Below are 19,464 nucleotides of genomic sequence, written 5' to 3' on the forward strand. Positions count from 1 at the left end.
ACAGGTACGGGGTTTTTTGGGTCTCTGCTCCTACTACCGGCGCTTCGTGGCAAAATTTGCAGAAATAGCTAGACCCCTTCACCGGCTTACAGTGAAGGGGTCGAAATTTAATTTGACAGGGGAATGCCATCAGGCCTTCCTTAAATTAAAGGGGTGTTTGACATCCGCACCTGTTTTAGCATACCCCACCGATGACGGGATGTATACCCTGGACACGGATGCAAGCCAGGAAGGATTGGGTGCAGTCTTGTCTCAGACACACGGGGGCGTGGAAAGAGTGATCGCGTATTACAGTTGGGCCATGAGTAGGCCCGAACAAAATTATTGCATCACCCGCAAGGAACTATTGGCCATGCTGTCTGCAGTGAGCCATTTCCACCCGTACGGGAGGAAATTTTTGGTTTGAACTGAGCATTCCTCCTTGCAATGGCTCTTGCAGTTCAAGTAACCGGAGGGCCAAATTGCAAAGTGGTTGGAAAAGTTGCAGCAGTACGATTTCAATGTGGCCCATAGAGCCGGTAAGGCTCATGGGAATGACGACGCGCTCTTTGGACGCCCCTGTCTGGGAGAAAACTGTAAGTATTGCACGAGGCATGAGGAGAGGGACCAATTGGCAGACACCTCCCAAAAGCTCCTAGCCTGTGCAGCCCCGGTGGTAGGCCCAATTTTGCCACTAACCACAGATGAGGAATTTGGCGATTTGGCGTGGAGCACGGCCCAGCGGGAGGACCCCGTGATAGGGCCCGTGTACGAGTGGGTCCGGGCAAATAAGAGACCCAGTGGGGAGGAGGTCACCCCATTCGGAGCGCGAACAAAGGCGTACTGGGCTCAGTGGAAAACCCCAGAAATGAGGGACAACATCTTATATCGCAAGTGGGTGGAGATCCCCTCAGAGAGAACTTCTTGGCTTGTGGTAGTCGCTGACCAATTAAAAGCAAAATTTGGAAAAATGCACGGTACCCGCCCCGGCCGCCATTTGGGCAGGACCAAAACAACATCTCGGGTCCACCGGCGGTTTTGTTGGGTCAACATGGGGCGTGATGTACAGGACTGGTGTCGAGCATGCGATGCCTGTACTGCCAAAAAGGGACCGGCACGGAGGATGAGGGCCCCGCTTCAACAACATCAGGTTGGGGCCCCACTTGAGCGAGTGGCCATGGACATTTTGGGACCACTGCACCCCACTTGCTAAGGTAACCGATACATCATCGGAATTATGGACTACTTCACGAAATGGCCGGAGGCCTATGCCCTTCCCAACCGAGAAGCCGGGGTTGTGGCACAGGCCTTCATGGAAGGATTTGTATGTTGGCACGGGATTCCGGAGGAGCTGCACACCAACCAGGGCGGACATTTTGAGGGTGAATTACTAAAAGAAGTGTGCAGTCTCCTATCAATTCGAAAAATCCGAACAACGCCCCTAAGGCCACAATCCGACGGTATGGTGGAGAGGTTCAATAGAACCATCATACAACAATTGGCCCTCTTCACCGCTGATTGTCAGTATTGTTGTCAGTCAGAACATCTCCCGTATTTGCTGATGGCCTATCGCACGAGTCAGCATGGAGCCACCGCCTGAAGCCCCGCTATGCTCAGGTACAGACGGGAGCTGCGAGCCCCCGTCGATTTGCTGTGTGGCCCGACGGACCCCCAGGGAAGGGCTACGCGTGTGAGTTGGAGGAAGGCATGGAAAAAGTCCATGTCTTCGCTCGCCGCCAACTCCAACAGGCGGGTGTGAAAATGAAGCGCAGATACGACCACCAGAGCCAGGCCAGTGAGTACCCCCCGGGGATGAAGATTTGCTTCTTCAATCCCTGGAGGAGGGAGGGCAGATGCCCGAAACTCACCTTGCCCTGGCAGGGCTCGGGGGTAATCCTGGTGCAAATAAGTGACGTGGTCATTAAAATTAAGATGGGACCATGGGCCCTTCCCCGTATCGTCCACGCGGACCGCCTGAGACCCTATAAGGGCGACCTTATGCCCTCATGGATGGATTGGACTGGAGTAGCAGGAGTTAGGACCACTGCTCCCACGGAGACGCAAGGCTCGTAGAGCCTTGACCCGAGTACACGGCCCCGGCCAGGATGTGGTAAACATCCTGCACGGGCATAGGAGCATTAGTTAGTGGGAAGGGGTTAGCATAGATAGACCGGCCTTATGGGGGCATGAGCCGTCCTCCATGGGGCCCGTGGAACAAGTTAGTGGGAATTTAGCTTAGATTAGAAATGGATTGGGAGACACGGACCGACATGGAATGTGTAGTGGGGACGTAGCTTAGCAGTAGAGTTAAATGGAACATGCACTAGTTTAAGGGATGACGAGGGGCACGAGCTAGTTAGTGGGGAATTTAGTTAGCAGAATGGCAGTGTTGAGTGATGGGAGTGAATTGGAAAAAAAAAAAGTGTGCAATGAGTGAATGTGGGACAGCGGGCCCAAGAGTGAATGGAGCGAATGTGGAATGCATGGTGCGAATGAATGATTGGGGGGAGGAGTGAATCCCACCCAAAGCACCCCAGGGTCAGTGTAATGTTAGTTCGTGGGTTAGTCAAATTTACCAAAAGGAGGTCCTTTTGTTGGTGTGGGAAGAAGGCTCGAAACCTTTTTGAAGGGTGCAGGAGTTCATTGACCGGCTGGGAGCGTGGCTGTGGAAAGGTGAGTATTGAGTAGAGGGCACCCCGGGCACCAGACTAGTCGGCCAGAGTAGGCCAAGGGTCCAAGGGACAAGGATAGTGTAATGGGCACGGGCGGTCCGTCGGAAACGAGACCCGTAGCGCCAAAATGCCACGTTGGCATATTCGGGGGAGTAGCCGGGAAGGGCACTCCCTGCGTTCATAGGGAGCAGGTAGGCTCGGAGACAGCTCCAGGGCCCGGGGGTGCCGTTGTTTGAGTTCGGCAGACGGAAGTCCCTGCCAGTTGAGCCACGCTGCCCAGCCACAAAATTGTACAAGGGCACGAGAGAAAATTTGTGGGCAGGGCCCAAATTAATAATGGACACCAACACAGGCGATGGGAATCTTGGTTGGTAGAACCAGTAGTTTAAGCGAGAGGCGCTTTTGAAAAGCCCCGGGGTAGTTTAAAGTTAATAATGTTAGGGTAGATAGAGAAATGTACCCCTCTGCACCATCCATCCCTTCGCTCGTTGTGGGCAGCTGGACCCACCTTGGGTTGAGATCGCTGAAATCTGAGGAGGTCATTCTGAGGCTTCGTTGGGCTTTGACACAGGACACTAGTCTCTCCCTTATTCCCCTCCAAAAAGGATCTTAGGGGTTGGGAGTAGGCGAGGTTGACAGGATAGGTTAGTCGGACAAAGACAATAGTGGGGTTTGGGATGAGCAATTATAGAGAAAAAAAAGAAAAAAAAACTAAAAAAAGAAAAAAGGGGAAGTCTAAATTTTGTTGTTGCAAACTAAAGGATTGGGTGTGGACAAAGACAGGCAAAGGCGATAGGTTGGGGGGAGACAGTAGGGTAGGCCCAAGCCCGTTTCTGGACCGGCCGGCACCACCGCATTCCCTCCACAACCTCACAGACCAGACTAGAGGCCGCCCAGCTTCATATGCCGGCCTGTTGTGCTGTATTTGCTGGTCCGCATTTGCCATGCCTTCATTTGCCTGCCTTTGCCTTGACCCCATGCCTGCCTGCCCTTGTTGCATTTCCCCCATGTCACCAACTCACCATGTGCGCCAGGACCATCTTCCAGTATTTTGCAAGGACTGCCCTGCAGGCAGCCACACCACGAGGACTGCATTGTGCAGCCCGTGCGCCCATCTTTTTGTGTTCATTCCAGCCCCAATGACTTCTTTCTTTTTCCATCCACAGATCACCGGTCCTGCGCCAAGGTTAGTGTCAATAGATAAGGTAAAATTGTAAATATTTTGAAACCCACCTGTTGTTTGTGTTAGTGCCGGCAATTTAGTTAAGTTGTCCATGTGAGTCTGATAGTTTAGTTATGCAGCGCACTAGGTTATTTATTTTTGGGACATGTATACCAATGTCGCACTCAGGGATCCGTAGGTAAAACGTAGTCGGGGAAAAAAGAACTTACACATGCATGCCAAACGAAAATTTGAGGACTCGGGACGAGTCTGTAAAAAGGGGAGGGGGTAGTGTTACGGATTTGGAAACCTTGTGCACAAAAACAGCCAGTCCCCGTAGTTCAGTTATTTCGATAAGCATGTGTTTATAGTTAGAATCCATTCCCTATGTCTCATGGGAATTTCGTGTGTGCGCTACGAGTTATTTTTTAGTTAGGTTTTTATTACATCTACAACAACAACAGCGACGCCGACCTGCACTCAACCCAGTCGCCATTGCCCATACGTTTTTGGCTGAGGGCGTGGGCGGAGCCTCCGTCGCTTCGGATCGAGGCTCCACCCCAAGGAGGAACATAGAGCATTTCCTCCAGCCAATGAGCAAAGGGCGAGCATCGCACGTGCGCCCCAGCCAATCAGGGGGGCTGACCACCTCAGGGGCGGCACCGCCCAGCCAGATGGAGTGTTCGGCCCGATCAATGAAGGGCGGCCACGAGTCGCCCGACAACCCCTCGTCCAATCCGGAGGAAAGTCCCTCAGAGTGGTGCCTTCAACCCACGGGGGAGGGGGAGGATAAGACGAAATGGCGAGTCATGGAGAAAAAGCAAGAAAGGTTCGCCTCGTCAAAGCAAGCAAGGCATGCCTGGTCAAAAGCAAGCAAGGCTCGCCCCTTTGCAAAGGAGAAAGAGAGGAAGCTGCTGGCGTTCTCATCTGGTACGTGCCCGTGCTGGCTGGTGTCCGTGGCGCCGTTCTTGGTCCCCGGAGCTTGGCGGTGGGTTCGAGTCCTGCCACCGGACAAGCTCGAGCAGACCGCACGAGGCGGCAGGTGCAAATACAGGCCGCGGACACCATTTCTTTGGGTGTTTGTGTGTGTGTGTGTGTGTGTGTGTGTGTGTGTGTGTGTGTGTGTGTGTGTGTGTGTGTGTGTGTGTGTGTGTGTGTGGCACCAGTCTGTTAAGTAGAATCGTTAAGTGCCTTGTTAATTGTCCATTACATTTCCTTATTCGTGATAACTCTGCTCTGTGTATCCCTCCCGATTAATGTAAAATGAAACCCCTGTTAAATGTACCAGCTCGTTTTCTGTGCTTTCTCTCATTGACCCAGCACTGTGCGGGTTTGAGAAATAGTAAGGCCGTTCGTTCAGTAAATTGTTCATTTGGACCAACGGATCTTGGTAATCCCTGCTCGGTTCACACCCGGATCAGGCTCGGTAAACGGTCCGTTCCGCCCTAGGTCCGTCGAGGGTGTGGTTGTCCCCGTTAGTTGGACGACGTTGGCATTTAGGTATATTGAAATTAAGCAACTAACCCTACCCCACGCCATCAAAATATTGGCGACCACGGTCCGCTAAGGGACCAATGAACCCTTGTACTTATCCGAGAGTCGTGACCTAAATTCCGGGTGTTCGGTGGGAGACAACTCCACGGTTCCACCGAGTGGTCGTTTATCACCAACGACCCCCAGACCAAAACAGTATCACCACATCTCTCAGTCCTCTCAGTTCCAGAGCATAGTTCAGACATCAGATTGATCAGTTTTGGTGGCACCCCACGAAGACCAAGAATCATCCAGAGGGCATCCTGATTCACTGAATCAAACGCTTTACAGAGATCAACGTAGGCTGCAAGCAGCCCCTGCCAAAACTCTCGTCTGCGTTCAGTGATGACCTGAAGGGCAAGGTGAGGTCCATCGTCGACCACTTTGGTGTAAAGCCTGACTTCTCTAGGCACTAGGGCTCAAGCAGATGGTAGCAAACCCAATCACGAATTATCCAAGCAAAGACCTTGCCCAGCACTGAGAGCAGCGTCACCCCTCGATAATTGTTGCAGTCCTGGCGATCACCCTTCCCTTTCCAAAGAGGGACAACAAGGCCCTCTTCCACTCAGTTGGGATGATGCCTGTGTTCCAGGCAGAGCATAGAACTGCATGCAACAATATGAGTGCAGCATTTCCACCAGCCTTGAGAAGTTCAGCATGGATACCACAGATCCCAGGAGCTTTACCCCATTTCAACCAGTTCACCACAGCCTGTGTTTCCACAAACGAAGGTGGACCACAGTTGATTGGACGGTCAGCAAGAGGGATACTAACACCCCTGATATCCAACTCGACAGCTGGTGGATCAGCCTGGTCCAACCACGCAAAGTAACCGGCCCAGCGGGTCTTCACTTCAGACTCCTCTGTCAAGAGCCGACCACCCTTCGCTCCAACTGCGGTACACCAAGGGATGGGCTTGGAGAAACGCAATGCTTGAATTCCCCTGTAAACAGGATGAGAATCACTTGACCACGGGTGATGCTCTACCCCCTCACGGAGTCCTCGTACATAAGCCTCCTTGTCCACCCTTAGCGCACATGCAGTTTTACACCTCAACTACCTGAACAGCTCAGCTCTGCCATTGCGCCGAGCCCTGTGACTGGTCAATGGTATCCAGTGTTCCTTAAGAGAGAAAATTCTTCTTTGTCCGACGTTGAGTTCCAAGACATCCACTGGCAACATCATGGACGGTGGTCTTGAAGGCACTCCACAACTCTTCAGGATTCCCCAAAGCACCCAGACCCCCAAAATCCCCACTCAGCTAGTTCGCAAACTCCTCAGCTGCCTTGTCATCCTTGAGCTTGCCAACATTCAGTCGAGACGTGAATGGTACCATTTTCCTGGATTTAAGCTGCAACTTCAGAGTTGCTACAATAAGCCTGTGGTCAATTTTGAAAAACTGAGTACTCCAGTGAACCCTGAAGTTATGGGTCATCCTCCAGCGACTATTAACGAGCACATGGCCAATCTTCTTTGCCACACCACCAGCGTTGGAATACCAAGTCCAGTGATGAGCCTGTGGGTGCTGAAACCATGAACCATCCACCCTAAGTCCATGACTTATTGCAAAGTCAAGGGACTTAGTGCTATTCTGGTTCACGATTCCAGACCTATGGGGAGCAACATGTGTCTTATAACCATCACTATCAGTTCTAGTCGATGCATTGAAATCCCCCAAGACAAGAAGTGTACCTCGCCTGGGGCACTGATATTTCTCCAAGGTCTGATGAAAAGATGGATTGGCAAACCCTCCCATCGACTTCCTTAACAATCCTCTTGATGAAGTTCAGTCACTTAAACTCTGGGCCTCACTCTCCTTCTCTCCTTCCCTTCTCTCTTCAATGATGCATGTTCTTTCTTGGGCAAACCATATTTCCAAGTTGGCCTCCAAAGGCATTCACCGACTAGACATCCTCCATTGTGCAAAGTCTTTGCTGAGCACATCTGAACTTTTATCTTCCTACACCGCCTTCTTCCGCAGCTTGATGGATGCAGCACTGCTTGCCTCTCTGGGATGGCACCCCTACCTTCCAACTCGCTTAGCTTAATGCCATGGAAACCAAGGCCTTCAAAACCATTGGAATCGTCTGCACTAAAGCAGACCTTATCACTTTCACATCGCAGACAGGTCAGTGGTCTCTGTTTTCCATTGCCTCCTTTCTGGTCTTGCACCCTCTGCTCTTTCCATACTTTATCCCATCCAGGTTTTTGCAGGGCACACACAGTCTTCCAGTAAACCCCTTCTGTTGAAACCAGACTTACTGCTCATCTCTGCTTATTTGTTTCCCCCCACATGTGGAACCAACTTCCTCAATCTCATTCTTCGTTCTTGGGCTTCAATACATCTGTTCACCACCCTCTCAGGTCATTCTGCATCCACAAACATGATCTTTTGTACTCGACATCAACTCTCGCCTCCCCATCTTTCCAAATTTTTCCTTCAACTTCTATGATTGAGAGTTTGTGGCTGTATCCATATTGTTCACCCAATGTGTCCTCTCCTTGCCCTCATTCTTCCCTATATCTCTTGTTTCTCTAAGTCTCCCTCGATTTTGTCCCCCAGCCATGCTGTTAATCAGGTTTAATAAATAAAAGCACAGACGCATCGGGAGAACAAGGAGAGCCACGTATCTCGCAATTATTATTTATACACAATCATCTCACGAACTGCAACGGCTTGCGTGATATTTTAAATCATTCACATCACGAGGAGTCAGACAGTGTGAAGTCACAAGACAATGAAAGAAAGAACCTGTTACCCACATGATGCCTGTGAGGTGTCGCCATTGTTTGGGGGAGAAGGAGAGCGGGATAGTGAGGCTTTTTGTGTGCAAGAGAGACGTATTGAGTGCTGCGTGTCCAGGCCCTGTAGCTTCTCAGCACGTGCGCGCTTGTCTGGTGTTGTTGTCCCTTCTCTCTCCGGGTCCACTAGCTGGACTCCATGAGAAATCTCACCACCATCCTGCGCTACATCTCGAGCTGCTCGCCCTTCAACTGCTTGGTGCCAACTGCCTTTTCTGTCCCAGCCCCTCAGCTATTCTTACATCGCACCCGTGCATTAAATCGGTTCTCTGCCAGGCCTCAAAGAGCTTCTGGCCCTGCCCAGTTACGAGTGGTTTCTGTGGGGTAAGCAGCATGGCTGCAGTTCTTTCCTTTGCACACGGTCACAAGGTATTACTTTTGCAATCATGTTGGGGGAGGGAGGATTTGTTGGGGAAGCTGCTTAAATGGTGTTCATAAAACAACCAAACATATAGATTATGGAGGGAACAATTTAAAGGATTAATGAAGGGGAACAGTCAGGAAACTTGACACACAATGGTGTGGAAGGGTCAAATCACCATCCCCAAAACAAATTTTGACATGTTCCATCATTTTCACACAGAAACCACACACTTATGCTCAATATGTACATGTAGTATAGCTCGTCTATTTTACACCCTTTACCCCTGAACACCATGACTGCCACAATATATTGTTAATGTAAGAACACCCACTTCAATATTTGAAACAAGTGGAAGGGTTTATGTATGTCAGACCATTCCACTGTTTGAAGCAAGTTGATTTGTATATGTCAGTACCATCCAAAGCATTACGCTAATAGTTAAGGCTATAGGAGTCTGAATGAGTTGACAAAAGTTCAGCAGACTTCATTTCGGAATGCTCACTCTACGAGAATACCAGGGCTAACAATCATTGTCAAAGACATTCACATTCAACCTTATACTATACAGGGTTTACTAAAAAGACCTGGACAACTTAAGTTGTTAATACGTTTAGAACCACAAATGATACAATATCCTTTGGTTTTATGATACAGAAACTCATAAAGTTTTGTGCACACCATCAATAGACTTCAATGTGAGCTCAATTTGTCATGCACAGGACATCAAGGCAGTGAGTTCTGCTGAACATAAAAATGTGAGCACTCACGCAGGTGATTGTGCGGACTGGCCAGTTCGTCCTTCTTGGCCAATCCAGCGACCTGGAAATTTTTCATTCAGGATGGCTTGAACGACAAAGGCACAATGACAGGGAGCACCGTCCTGTTTAAAAATGATCTCGGGTTGCAAGTTTTCAATTTGTGGGAAGACAAATCCTTCCAACATGTTCATGTAAATCGTGGAGGTCACGATCCTCCGTAAAGAAAAGCGGACCCAACAAGTGCTCATGGAGAAGGCCACACCACACACTGACCTCTTGACTGTCACATATGTGTTCAATGACCATGTGGGGGTTTTCAGAGCCCCAGATCCTCACATTGTGCCAGTTGACCTTCCCTGATAGATGAAAGCAAGCTTTGACTGTGAAGATGATCTTTTTAGGGTAATCTTCATCATCCTCTATACGACTGAGCATTTCCAAGGCAAACACCTTCCGTTTGGGTCTGTCATTTAGTTTGAGTTCCTGCAGAATCTGCACCTTATAGACATAAAGCTTCAGTCTTTTGGGCAAAATCCTGTGTAAAGTGGTGGTTGGTCATCCCAGTTCTCTGGATGCGCATCAAATTGATTTTTTGGGACTTTGTTGAAATGATTCATGCACTCGTTCAATGTGTGCTTTGCCAATCTGTACTTTTGTTTTTGACAGCTTCCAGTCTCCTTAAGCCTCTTATATCACTCTCCGACAGTAATCCACAATGGTAGATTCCTTCCATACCTTGTAAGGAAATTACGTTGAACTTGCATGTTGGAGCTTGTCTTGATGAATTATTTGATGGTGAGCTTCCTCCTATGGAGTTGCCATTTTCTTTTACATTAAACCACCAGACCTGAAAATGAAGAAAACTGAGTTTCTGTATCCTATAAAACAAAGGCTATCATTTATGGTACTAAATATATTAACGAAAGTTGTCCAGGTCTTTTTGGAACACCTTGTATATCCAGATCCCAATATGTTTCAGGCCTGATAATAACACTATCCTTAAGGCCAATGTGGAAGAGCACTGGTTTGCAAAAAGTGACATGGTCTGTCTGAACATTCCTGCAATGGCTAATACAGTCTACAAATACACCTATTTAAAACAGTGTGTATTTGTATTGCCCCTTTCATAAGGACGATTTGGGTAGGGTTTTAAAGGGTAATCTTTTAACACAACTGGTGTTCAATACGGCCTATTTTCCAGGATATTAAAAAATATAAAAATAATCGAAAAACATTTTCCATAAAAGAGTAATTACATCTCTTCTGTTGGAAATGTAGACAGTGAATTGCAAACCGAGCCTCAAGGGTGGTATACAGAAGCATAAAACCCCCCCCCCCCAAAACAATAAATATAAAGCGCAGGGAAGTGAAATTCGCTGCACATGACGCGTAACGCGTGCAGAGTAAAACGAGTGTTCATTTATGTCTGCAGGATGTTTGCCTTTGTTCGAGAATAAATAAATAAGATAAAACACCCCCTGACGCGAGGCCGAGGCTTCAGGCTTTGGCACACTCACACGGCTGTACTGTTAAAATGAAATGTGCCAGAAGATAAGGAAAATGGGCACGTCCACAAAAAATTTCTCCTTGAAATATTTACCCCAACCTGTCATTTTTGACAGGCTTTTATACTAGCACCTTAATAATTAGGAAGACATCATCAGGACCCATTCAAAGCTGTCATCTGTTAGAAGCAACATAAATAAGTGTTGCTCACCCAGATGTCAGTTACCAGAAAATAAATCGACATCATAACACTCAAGTGCTGCCATCATTTCCTTGAGTGTTGATTTGATCAAGTATCATGTGCATACTAGTTATTTTGGCCCTTAGCTTGTAGCACTTTCAGTAACTTGGCTTGTCAATAGAGCTCAGCTGATGCCATCTAGTTCAGGAATTGGATGGGCAGGGCATAAACATGCAGAGTAACTATCTCTGCCCAAGCCCAGTCATTGGCACCAACTATTGTAGCAATCTACTTGCAATTCAGAAGTGTCATTTTGACAATTATAGTCCATGGACATACTCTGGTAACATGAAAGACACATTTATGGAAGGTACACCTATACTTTGATTGAAAAATGTCTTGCAAAAAATATTATCTATGTAAATGTGTATCATGTAGCACCACCTCCAGGTGGGGGAGGGTATTACAGGTCTCCACCATTTCCAGTATATTATTCCTGTCCCCACATTTTCCAGGACAGTGAGGTGTTTTGAATTATAAGCAGTAGGTATGTTTTTGCTTTATGCATGTCACCCAGGTTGTTTTATTTAATTTTCCGAAGTGATTGAGGCAGCTGTCAGTTGCCTATACACTGCCCAAATAAAGGTTTGCGTCCACAAGAATGTGTTGCACGCTTTGAACAAGATCGCCCATAGGGCTGGTACTCTACTTGTAATAATAATAATAACAATGCCACCTATATTACTCGTCTCTCGACAGTTTTCAAAAGAGATCTCGAACAAAGGCAAACAATTGTTTACACAAAAGGATAGAAATTGTAGAAGAGAATCAAAATTAGTTTTTACAACATGCAATCACAGTGAGGGGGGTGTTTGGGTGCCACATGCAGATGAAAAAAAAAATTAGAATCAGTTTTGTTGAAAAGGTTTTATTGCAAAAGCACAAAACAAAATCCCAGACAAGATAATGAATGGGGGAAGGGGGGGGTGGTGGAGGAAATCAAGATGAAAGTGCATACAATCTCATTTATTAGTCATAATAGCATTCAATCAAAGGAGGGGAAAAAGTTGGTAATTTTAAATTGGAAAAAAGGAAAGATTATTTATTAAACAATGCCAGATCAAAGCTTGTTTCAAATCTTCCTCCCTCATGAAAATGAACATGATATTGCTGGAATTCCAATCACAAGAATAAATTCTGGATAAAATAGTTGCAAACAATGAACAAAAATTTGGCAGAGGTGAGGGGAAGTAGCATGACATAGTGGGAACAACCAAAGCTTGTGACATGGCCACTTAGAATCAATGCTCAAAACTATTGAAATGTTTGCTCACTGCATTACAGTGTCTTTGGAGTTCCCTGAATCAGGGAGGGATGTATATTGTAGTTCATGTTGCAAAATTGCATCCAATTGTGTAGGAGCCTATTTGGTGACTCGCGTCTTCATACCAAGTACTGTTCGTAGAACCTGTTATTTGTCGTAGAATGGTCCTCGATATTAAATATAATTGGCGGCCTTGACAAGGTTAAGTCAAATTCATTTTATAGATGGATAATTTGATGGCGAAGTTAGACGAGGAGAGCAGCTCATTGATAGAGAGCACAGAACACTTCCGATTGTGCCAGTATCTTGTCACACATTTTCATGTTCAATATCTGATTCAAAACCCCTTTCACTCTTTCATTCATTCGCCTCCCAAACAAGATCTTGTACTGCATCAAGCAGAACCAAGATGTACGAGTACAAAGATATAACTTACAGATTCTGAAATACACAAAGCTTTTTACACAAGTCTTCCTTTTATATCTCCCACAGTCACTATTATTTCCCTTAAGTACAAATTAAATCCTGAGCAAGGAAAAAAAGTTCATGAGATCAAAGCAGCAAGTCAACGAAACGAGCAACAACAAAAACTATAAACAATCTCTAAATTTAAGAACCTTAAAAACCCCAATAAAGTTTGAAATAAACATCAAGTAGTGAGAAAGCAAAAAAGCAAAAAAAAAAAGATGTTTTTAAAAAAAGGCATTAATTGGGTGTGGAAATGCTCAACTTTATGGGAAGTTAAAAACAAACAAACAAACAAACTTTGGGGAGAGGGGGAAAAGCCATTGAAACCCACATGTTTTTCGGGCAAAGCGAATCGAGATGGGGGAGGAGAGAAGGGAAGGAGAAAAGGGAATGAGAGAATGCAAAGGGAGAAGGGAAAGGGCTGAGAGACCATAAAGACCAAGTTTCGGACTAGATAGCCTGATAACCAGCATGGCTGCGGCGTCGGCCAATGACATAGACGATCAAAACGATGAGCAGAAGGAGTGCGAGCACCGCACCCACAATAATGGGAATCAGCAGTCCTGCAATGTCCGAGGCACAGTTCTCCGCTAGGAAAAATTACAACAAAGGGCATGAGGATAGTAATCGGGTTGTAATCAAAGGGGTCATAAAAACTGCCACCACAGAGACACAGCTGAAGGAGATTTCAGTACAAGCGATGTCGGAAAAATATTCCACCTCAACCAACCGATCTTTATGGTCAGACCGAGCTTGATGAGGTGGTGGGCAATTTACTAACAAAGTCAAATCCAAGTGACAAAATTTAGTTGGTCAAGGATAAATTATTCAACAAACATGCGAGTAGTGTCAAAAGGGAGGGTTTGACACAGTAATGTGTCCCATTTCTCAAAGTCGCAATATTTGCTCACTCATATTTCTCCTTTTGACACTACTCCCCTGCTAGGGGCTGGGCTTCGCCTCCCTTTCACATGATCATTTATTTAACCAAATTGAGGAGTCAAATAGAGATCCTATGAATGTTTGTGTTCTATTTTATAAAATTGTTTTGTAGCACTCGTCTGTTATAAAATATTTTTTCATACTCGAGCCTTTTCTCAAACACGAACACATTAAGTATTTGAGGAAGTGAGAAACAGCATTTCTCAAGTTGGATATTTTTCCAGACTTGCCCCATTGTTCTCTTTTGTGTTTTTCATGCGGACCCAGTAAGTCTGGAAAATAGACTGCTCCTGACTTCCTCAAACATGCTTTATAAGTGAGGCATGCCTCTCACTCAAAAATAATTTTATCCAATGAAGATAAATGAGAATTTGCTTTATGCTCCAACGGAGATGAACCATCTTTCATCCAATGAAGAATATGATGATCCATCACAACATTGGCAAGTTTCATACACTATTAAACCGTTAATGTAAGCCGATATAGTGTGTGTGTGTGTGTGTGTGTGTGTGTGTGTGTGTGTGTGTGTGTGTGTGTGTGTGTGTGTGTGTGTGTGTGTGTGTGTGTGTGTGTGTGTGTGTGTGTGTGTGTGTGTGTGTGTGTGCGCGCGCACGCGCGCCCATGTGTGTCTCCGTATTGTTAAGTCTGGCTTCCTTCTTGGGACAACGGTGCAATAATTGGTCTTCATTTTGATTGTATATGATTAATTATATAACTAATTATTTATTTCCCCTTTTATTACAGTATTTCAAACTCACTCGTAGACGAGGTGAATTGGCATGCTAATGATGATCTTCACAAGGAATGGAAAGCTCTGAATGACGTCTTGACAGAAATCCAGTTCGTTCGTCAGGCATTTCACAATGACCTTAATAAATGCATGAATAACCTGCCTCCGAGATGAATACCTCCGACATCACAGAATTTACCCAATGTTTCAACGTCCTTTGAAGATTTTCTTGAAAGGTATTACACATAATAAAATACAATTAGTTTAAATTTCAATGCTCTTTGAAGATTTACTGGAAAAGGTATAACACATAATAAAATACAATTATGTTAAATGAGTGCCTATGATTCCTGTTTTTACAGTGTCAATCATGAAGAAAGTGCAGATATGTTGCCTCTTGTTCCAAACGGTCAAACGGTCACCAGGTAATTAATTATTAATCTCTGACTGAAGCTGTTAGGGTTCGCTCGCTTATGCTCACTCATATTTCTCCTTTTCAAACTGGAATACATTACTGAAGCAAACACCTCCCTTTTGACACTACTCATGCGGTGCAAGGAAGTGCAGCAGAACGAATAAACGGAGATGAAAATAAACTGGTGGAAAAAAATTAAAAGCTCTTACCAGTACCAAATTTTCCGTTATTCACATGAAAAGGCTGCAGTTGTACGTTTCTCATGTGCAATGTGATGCCCGAGCTCAGAGTCACAGTTTTCTCATCCACACACAAGTACGAGTTACCAACCTTTGCCGTGAAAAGCTGCAGAGTGGAGTTGGTTCCAATATACGTATCTGCAGAATAAAATGGAAGAACAAACAAGCCACCATGGCAATCGTCACAAAAATCAATATTTTTGTGAAATGATCTGTCAAATGGTGCTGCCCATACACACCATTTTTTGCAGAAGGGAAGCTGTAAGTAGCATTGATGTAGATTTGTTGCAAGATGAACTTTTGTGTGGCGTTATCCTGCAAACATACATACAAGAAAACACAAAGCAGAGAGTAAAACATTGACGGGGGGGATTGGGTTCCTTGCAGATTTGCTCAAGCTCTGTCAAGTCGGATGGGGAGCATCACTGAACAGCAATCTTCAAGTATTTCCACAGATTCTCAATGGGAGTCAAGTCTGGGCTTTGGCTGGGCCACTCAGGGATTTTCACATTCTTGTTCTGAAGCCATTCCAGTGTAGCTTTGGCTGTATCCTTGGGGTTATTGTCCTATTGGAATGCAAGTTTTGCACTCTGAAACAGGTTCTACTCAAAGATTTGTCTGTATTTGGCTTCATTCATTGTTCCCTCTGTCCTTAGAAGTCTCCCAGTCCCTGTCACTGAAAATCATCCCTATAGCATGATGCTGCCACCACAATGCTTTATGGTAGGGATGGTGCTAGATGGGTGATGGGCTGTGCTCGGTTCCCACTAGACGTAGCGTTTTGCATTCAGGCCAAAGAGTTCAAGTTTCATCTCATCAGACCACAGAATCTTTTGCCTCATTCTCTGTGTCTTTCACATGCCCTTTTGAAAACCCCAGGCATGTCATGTGCATTTTTCTCAGGAGTAACTTCCATCTGGCCACTCTTCCATAAAGCCTAGATTTGTGAAGTGCTGCAGAGACTGTTGTCCTTCCACCAGGTTCTCTAATCTCATCCAATGAACTCTGTAGTTCTGTCAGAGTGGTCATTGGGTTCTTGGTCACCTCCCTGATCAAGGTTCTTCTTTCCCGGTTGCTCAGTTTGGTCAGACGGCCAGCTCTAGGACGAGTCTGTATAGTTCCATATTATTTCCATTTCCTAATGATGGAGCTCACTGTGCTCTTGGGAACTTACAAAAAACTCTAGGAATTGTTTTATACCCTTCCCCAGATCTATGCCTCCTCACAATTCTATCTTGGAGTTGTACAGACAGTTCCTTGGACTTCATGGTGGAGTTTCTGCTCTGACATGCACAGTCAACTGTAGGACCTGAGATAGAAAGGTGCGTTTCTTTCTAAATCATGTCTGATCAATTGAATTGGCCACAGGTGGACTCCAATCAAGTTGTAGAGAGAGACATCTCAAGGATAATCAAAGGAAATTGGAAGCACCTGAGCTCGATTTGGAGGGTCAGAGCAAAGGGGTAAAATACTTATTGACAAAAGACATTTCAGCTTTTCATTTCTAATTAATTTGAAAAATTTCGAAAATCATGTTTTCACTTTGTCATTATGGGGTATTTTGGGGAGATCATTGAGAATTGTAATTTTTTTTTATCCATATTAAATTCAGGCTGTAACAACAAAATGTGAAAAAATGGTGTGAATACTTTCTGAAGGCACTGCAATTATAGAATCACTTTATGATTTAAAAAAAAGTACATTTAATGACATTTTAATGCAAGAAATGGGTAGGGGTTCAATTTGTGTTTGGGAACCAATTAATCACATTACATTTATTGATAACCCCCCCCCCTCCCCATACAGTAACGGAAAGCTCAAAATCACGCAGTTCACCCACACCTTTCATGCAATCTCATGTATCCAATGCCAAGATTGATTGGTTTCTCTGCAAAATGCATAACTAATTTGGCAATAATTTGACAAATTAAGACATGAAACTTCTTTTTTTTAACCATCACGTTAATGATGTGATCTTTGCGTGTGCACATTTTCAAGTTTATCGGACCATCGACGGCCGAGATCTGAGGGGGGAGGGTGTGCTGGGAGTTTCAGCATGACCCAGTTCAGTTTGGGCTAAAGGGGATTTATTATTCTGGTTTACCAACATCCAACTAATGAACACATGATGTTTGGAAACTGGGGACTGCCTGTACATCCACAAAGTATGTACAATTATAATGCGAGTATGTCATTAAAAAAGGTACTACAACACCACATGAAACAAGTCTGGGCAAGGGTATGCAATCTTAGATTGCTATTTCTTGCTTCAATTATGATGTGCTTATTTTTAGCTGCCACCGAGATTCTTTTCTATTTTCTCGAAATCCAGGAACCCAACCCCCATATTTCCACAGGAAATTGGTTTTAAATATTGCGGTTTTGAATATCGCAGCATTTTCCAGAAACATAACCTTTGCAATATTTCAGGGTTCACTGTCATGGTAACCAAAGACATCGACGACTAATTTAGGTGCCAGGGATAATTCAATATTTTATCAAAGCCACAAAGTTAGTTTGGAGAATGGGAGAGGACAGACACAAATGACAGTAACAGGAAAAAAATTTGAACGGTACTTGGTAGAGCATATACCTCCACCAGACTGAACAGTTTACGTTTTTTATCCCACTGACAGACCGGATCTGGATCTGGACGTGAACCAAAACCTTTCTTGTCACATAATCAACTCATCTACCTAATTTTGGCATAATCATTCCACAACTTGGGATATTGTTCTCCATATCATTATTGGCCCCATCTGTCAATGGTGAAGAATCACTTAAAAAATAAAAATAAAAAAAACTTCATGTCCAAATTTCGATCTTCACCAAAATCTAACCATTTCGTCATCGCACACCCAACCTTATCTGAATCCGTTCACAACTTTTTGAGATATCCTGTTCACAGACTGACGGACAGACAGACAGACAGGAGTGAAAACATAACCTGCTTACACCTTCGTTGGCAGAGGTAACAATAAAAAACAGCTCTCGACTCAGTTCTGCCATCACTATTTGGCCCATCAATGAGTTATTGCTGAGCAACAGTGCAGGCAAGAGTCCATCGCTGGCTCATATGTAAGTGGGCAGAGAGTACCAAGGACATTCAAGGAGAGGTATGAAGGATAATAGGATATGCAAGGTGAAGGGGCCATGCCCATCTTTAAATATTATATGTGCAGGGGGAAGGGGGGGGGGGAATTAATTTAGAAAATCTAAATTTAGAAAATTGGATGGGTAGGAAAAAGAAATATGGAGGGGAATTTTACCATTTTTATGTACATAATAGATTATAAGTTGAAATTATTAGTACTAGTGCGGGCCTGTAGGTGCAGCTTCGTTCCTTCACTCTCGTAAACGACGACTGGATTGGGGCATTATTTCAATTAGATCGGACCAACCGTATCATAAATGGCCATAACTTGGGAAACATACTCAGGTCCCCAGCATCAATTGTGACATCATATCAAACAAAGAAGAAGAATTGTGATGCTCCCCCCCTCTCTCATCCCCTCTCTCCCCCCTAGTCTCACCCCTCCTCTCTCCTCCCTCTCGCCCCCATTATCACCCCCCCTAAAACCCCCTCTCCCGCCCCCTCCTCTCGAATTGTGACACCACCCTCTCTCTCGTCCCTTCTCTCTCGCCCTCCCGCCAAACCTTGGGATTAATTAATAATTTGAACAATTAATTCAAACCTTGGGAAAACAGCTTTCAAACCTTGAAAAGGCACAATTTTTCCCAGCGTCAATTGTCCCCAGCATCAGTTGTGACGTCATAGCAAACGAAGAAGAATTGATGTCAATCGTGCAAAAAAAACAAAAGAAAACCAAAAAAAACATTAATTGTGACGTCATAGCACCGTGTCTTGTCATTGGTTGACAGATAAATGGCTTAAACTTGGGAACCGCTTGTCCGATTAATAACAAACCTTGAAAAGGCACATACTAAGATCCCCAGCGTCGATTGTGACGTCATAGCACCGTGTCTTGTCATTGGTTGACAGATAAATGGCCGTAACTTGGGAACCGCTTGTCCGATTAATATCAAACCTTGAAAAGGCACATACTAAGGTCCCCAGCGTCGATTGTGACATCATTCGTGATGTCATAGCACCGTGTCTTGTCATTGGTTGACAGATAAATGGCCGTAACTTGGGAACTGCTTGTCCGATTAATATCAAACCTTGAAAAGGCACATACTAAGGTCCCCAGCGTCGATTGTGACGTCATAACAAACGAAGAAGAATTGTGACGTCAATCGTGCAAAAAAAATAAATAAATAAAAATAAACATAAATTGTAACGTCATTCGTGACGTCATAGCACCGTGTCTTGTCATTGGTTGACAGATAAATGACCGAAACTTGGGAACCGCTCGTCTGATTAATATC

The 19,464-nt window shown here is 45.0% G+C and overlaps 1 protein-coding gene across 3 annotated transcripts in view; it reads right to left on the reverse strand.

Annotated features, from left to right (window-relative positions):
• The window catches only part of LOC147023637 (lysosome-associated membrane glycoprotein 1-like), a 97,729-nt gene that overhangs the window by 25,986 nt on the left and 52,279 nt on the right, over positions 1 to 19,464 (reverse strand). For 2 of the 3 annotated variants that reach the window (XM_085889271.1, XM_085889270.1), the window contains 2 exons: positions 15,315 to 15,390; positions 15,046 to 15,213 (listed from right to left, as the gene is read on the reverse strand). In XM_085889271.1, coding sequence (XP_085745397.1) covers positions 15,046 to 15,213; positions 15,315 to 15,390 — 244 coding nt within the window. Of the gene's footprint in view, positions 1 to 11,869; positions 13,340 to 15,045; positions 15,214 to 15,314; positions 15,391 to 19,464 lie in introns of those variants that run through there. The other variant, XM_085889272.1, reaches the window with a different exon arrangement.

This window comes from Eptatretus burgeri, chromosome 7, assembly GCF_056783735.1.
Source record: "Eptatretus burgeri isolate ZD-2024b chromosome 7, Ebu_testis_v1, whole genome shotgun sequence".
NCBI classification, from domain to species: domain Eukaryota; kingdom Metazoa; phylum Chordata; class Myxini; order Myxiniformes; family Myxinidae; genus Eptatretus; species Eptatretus burgeri.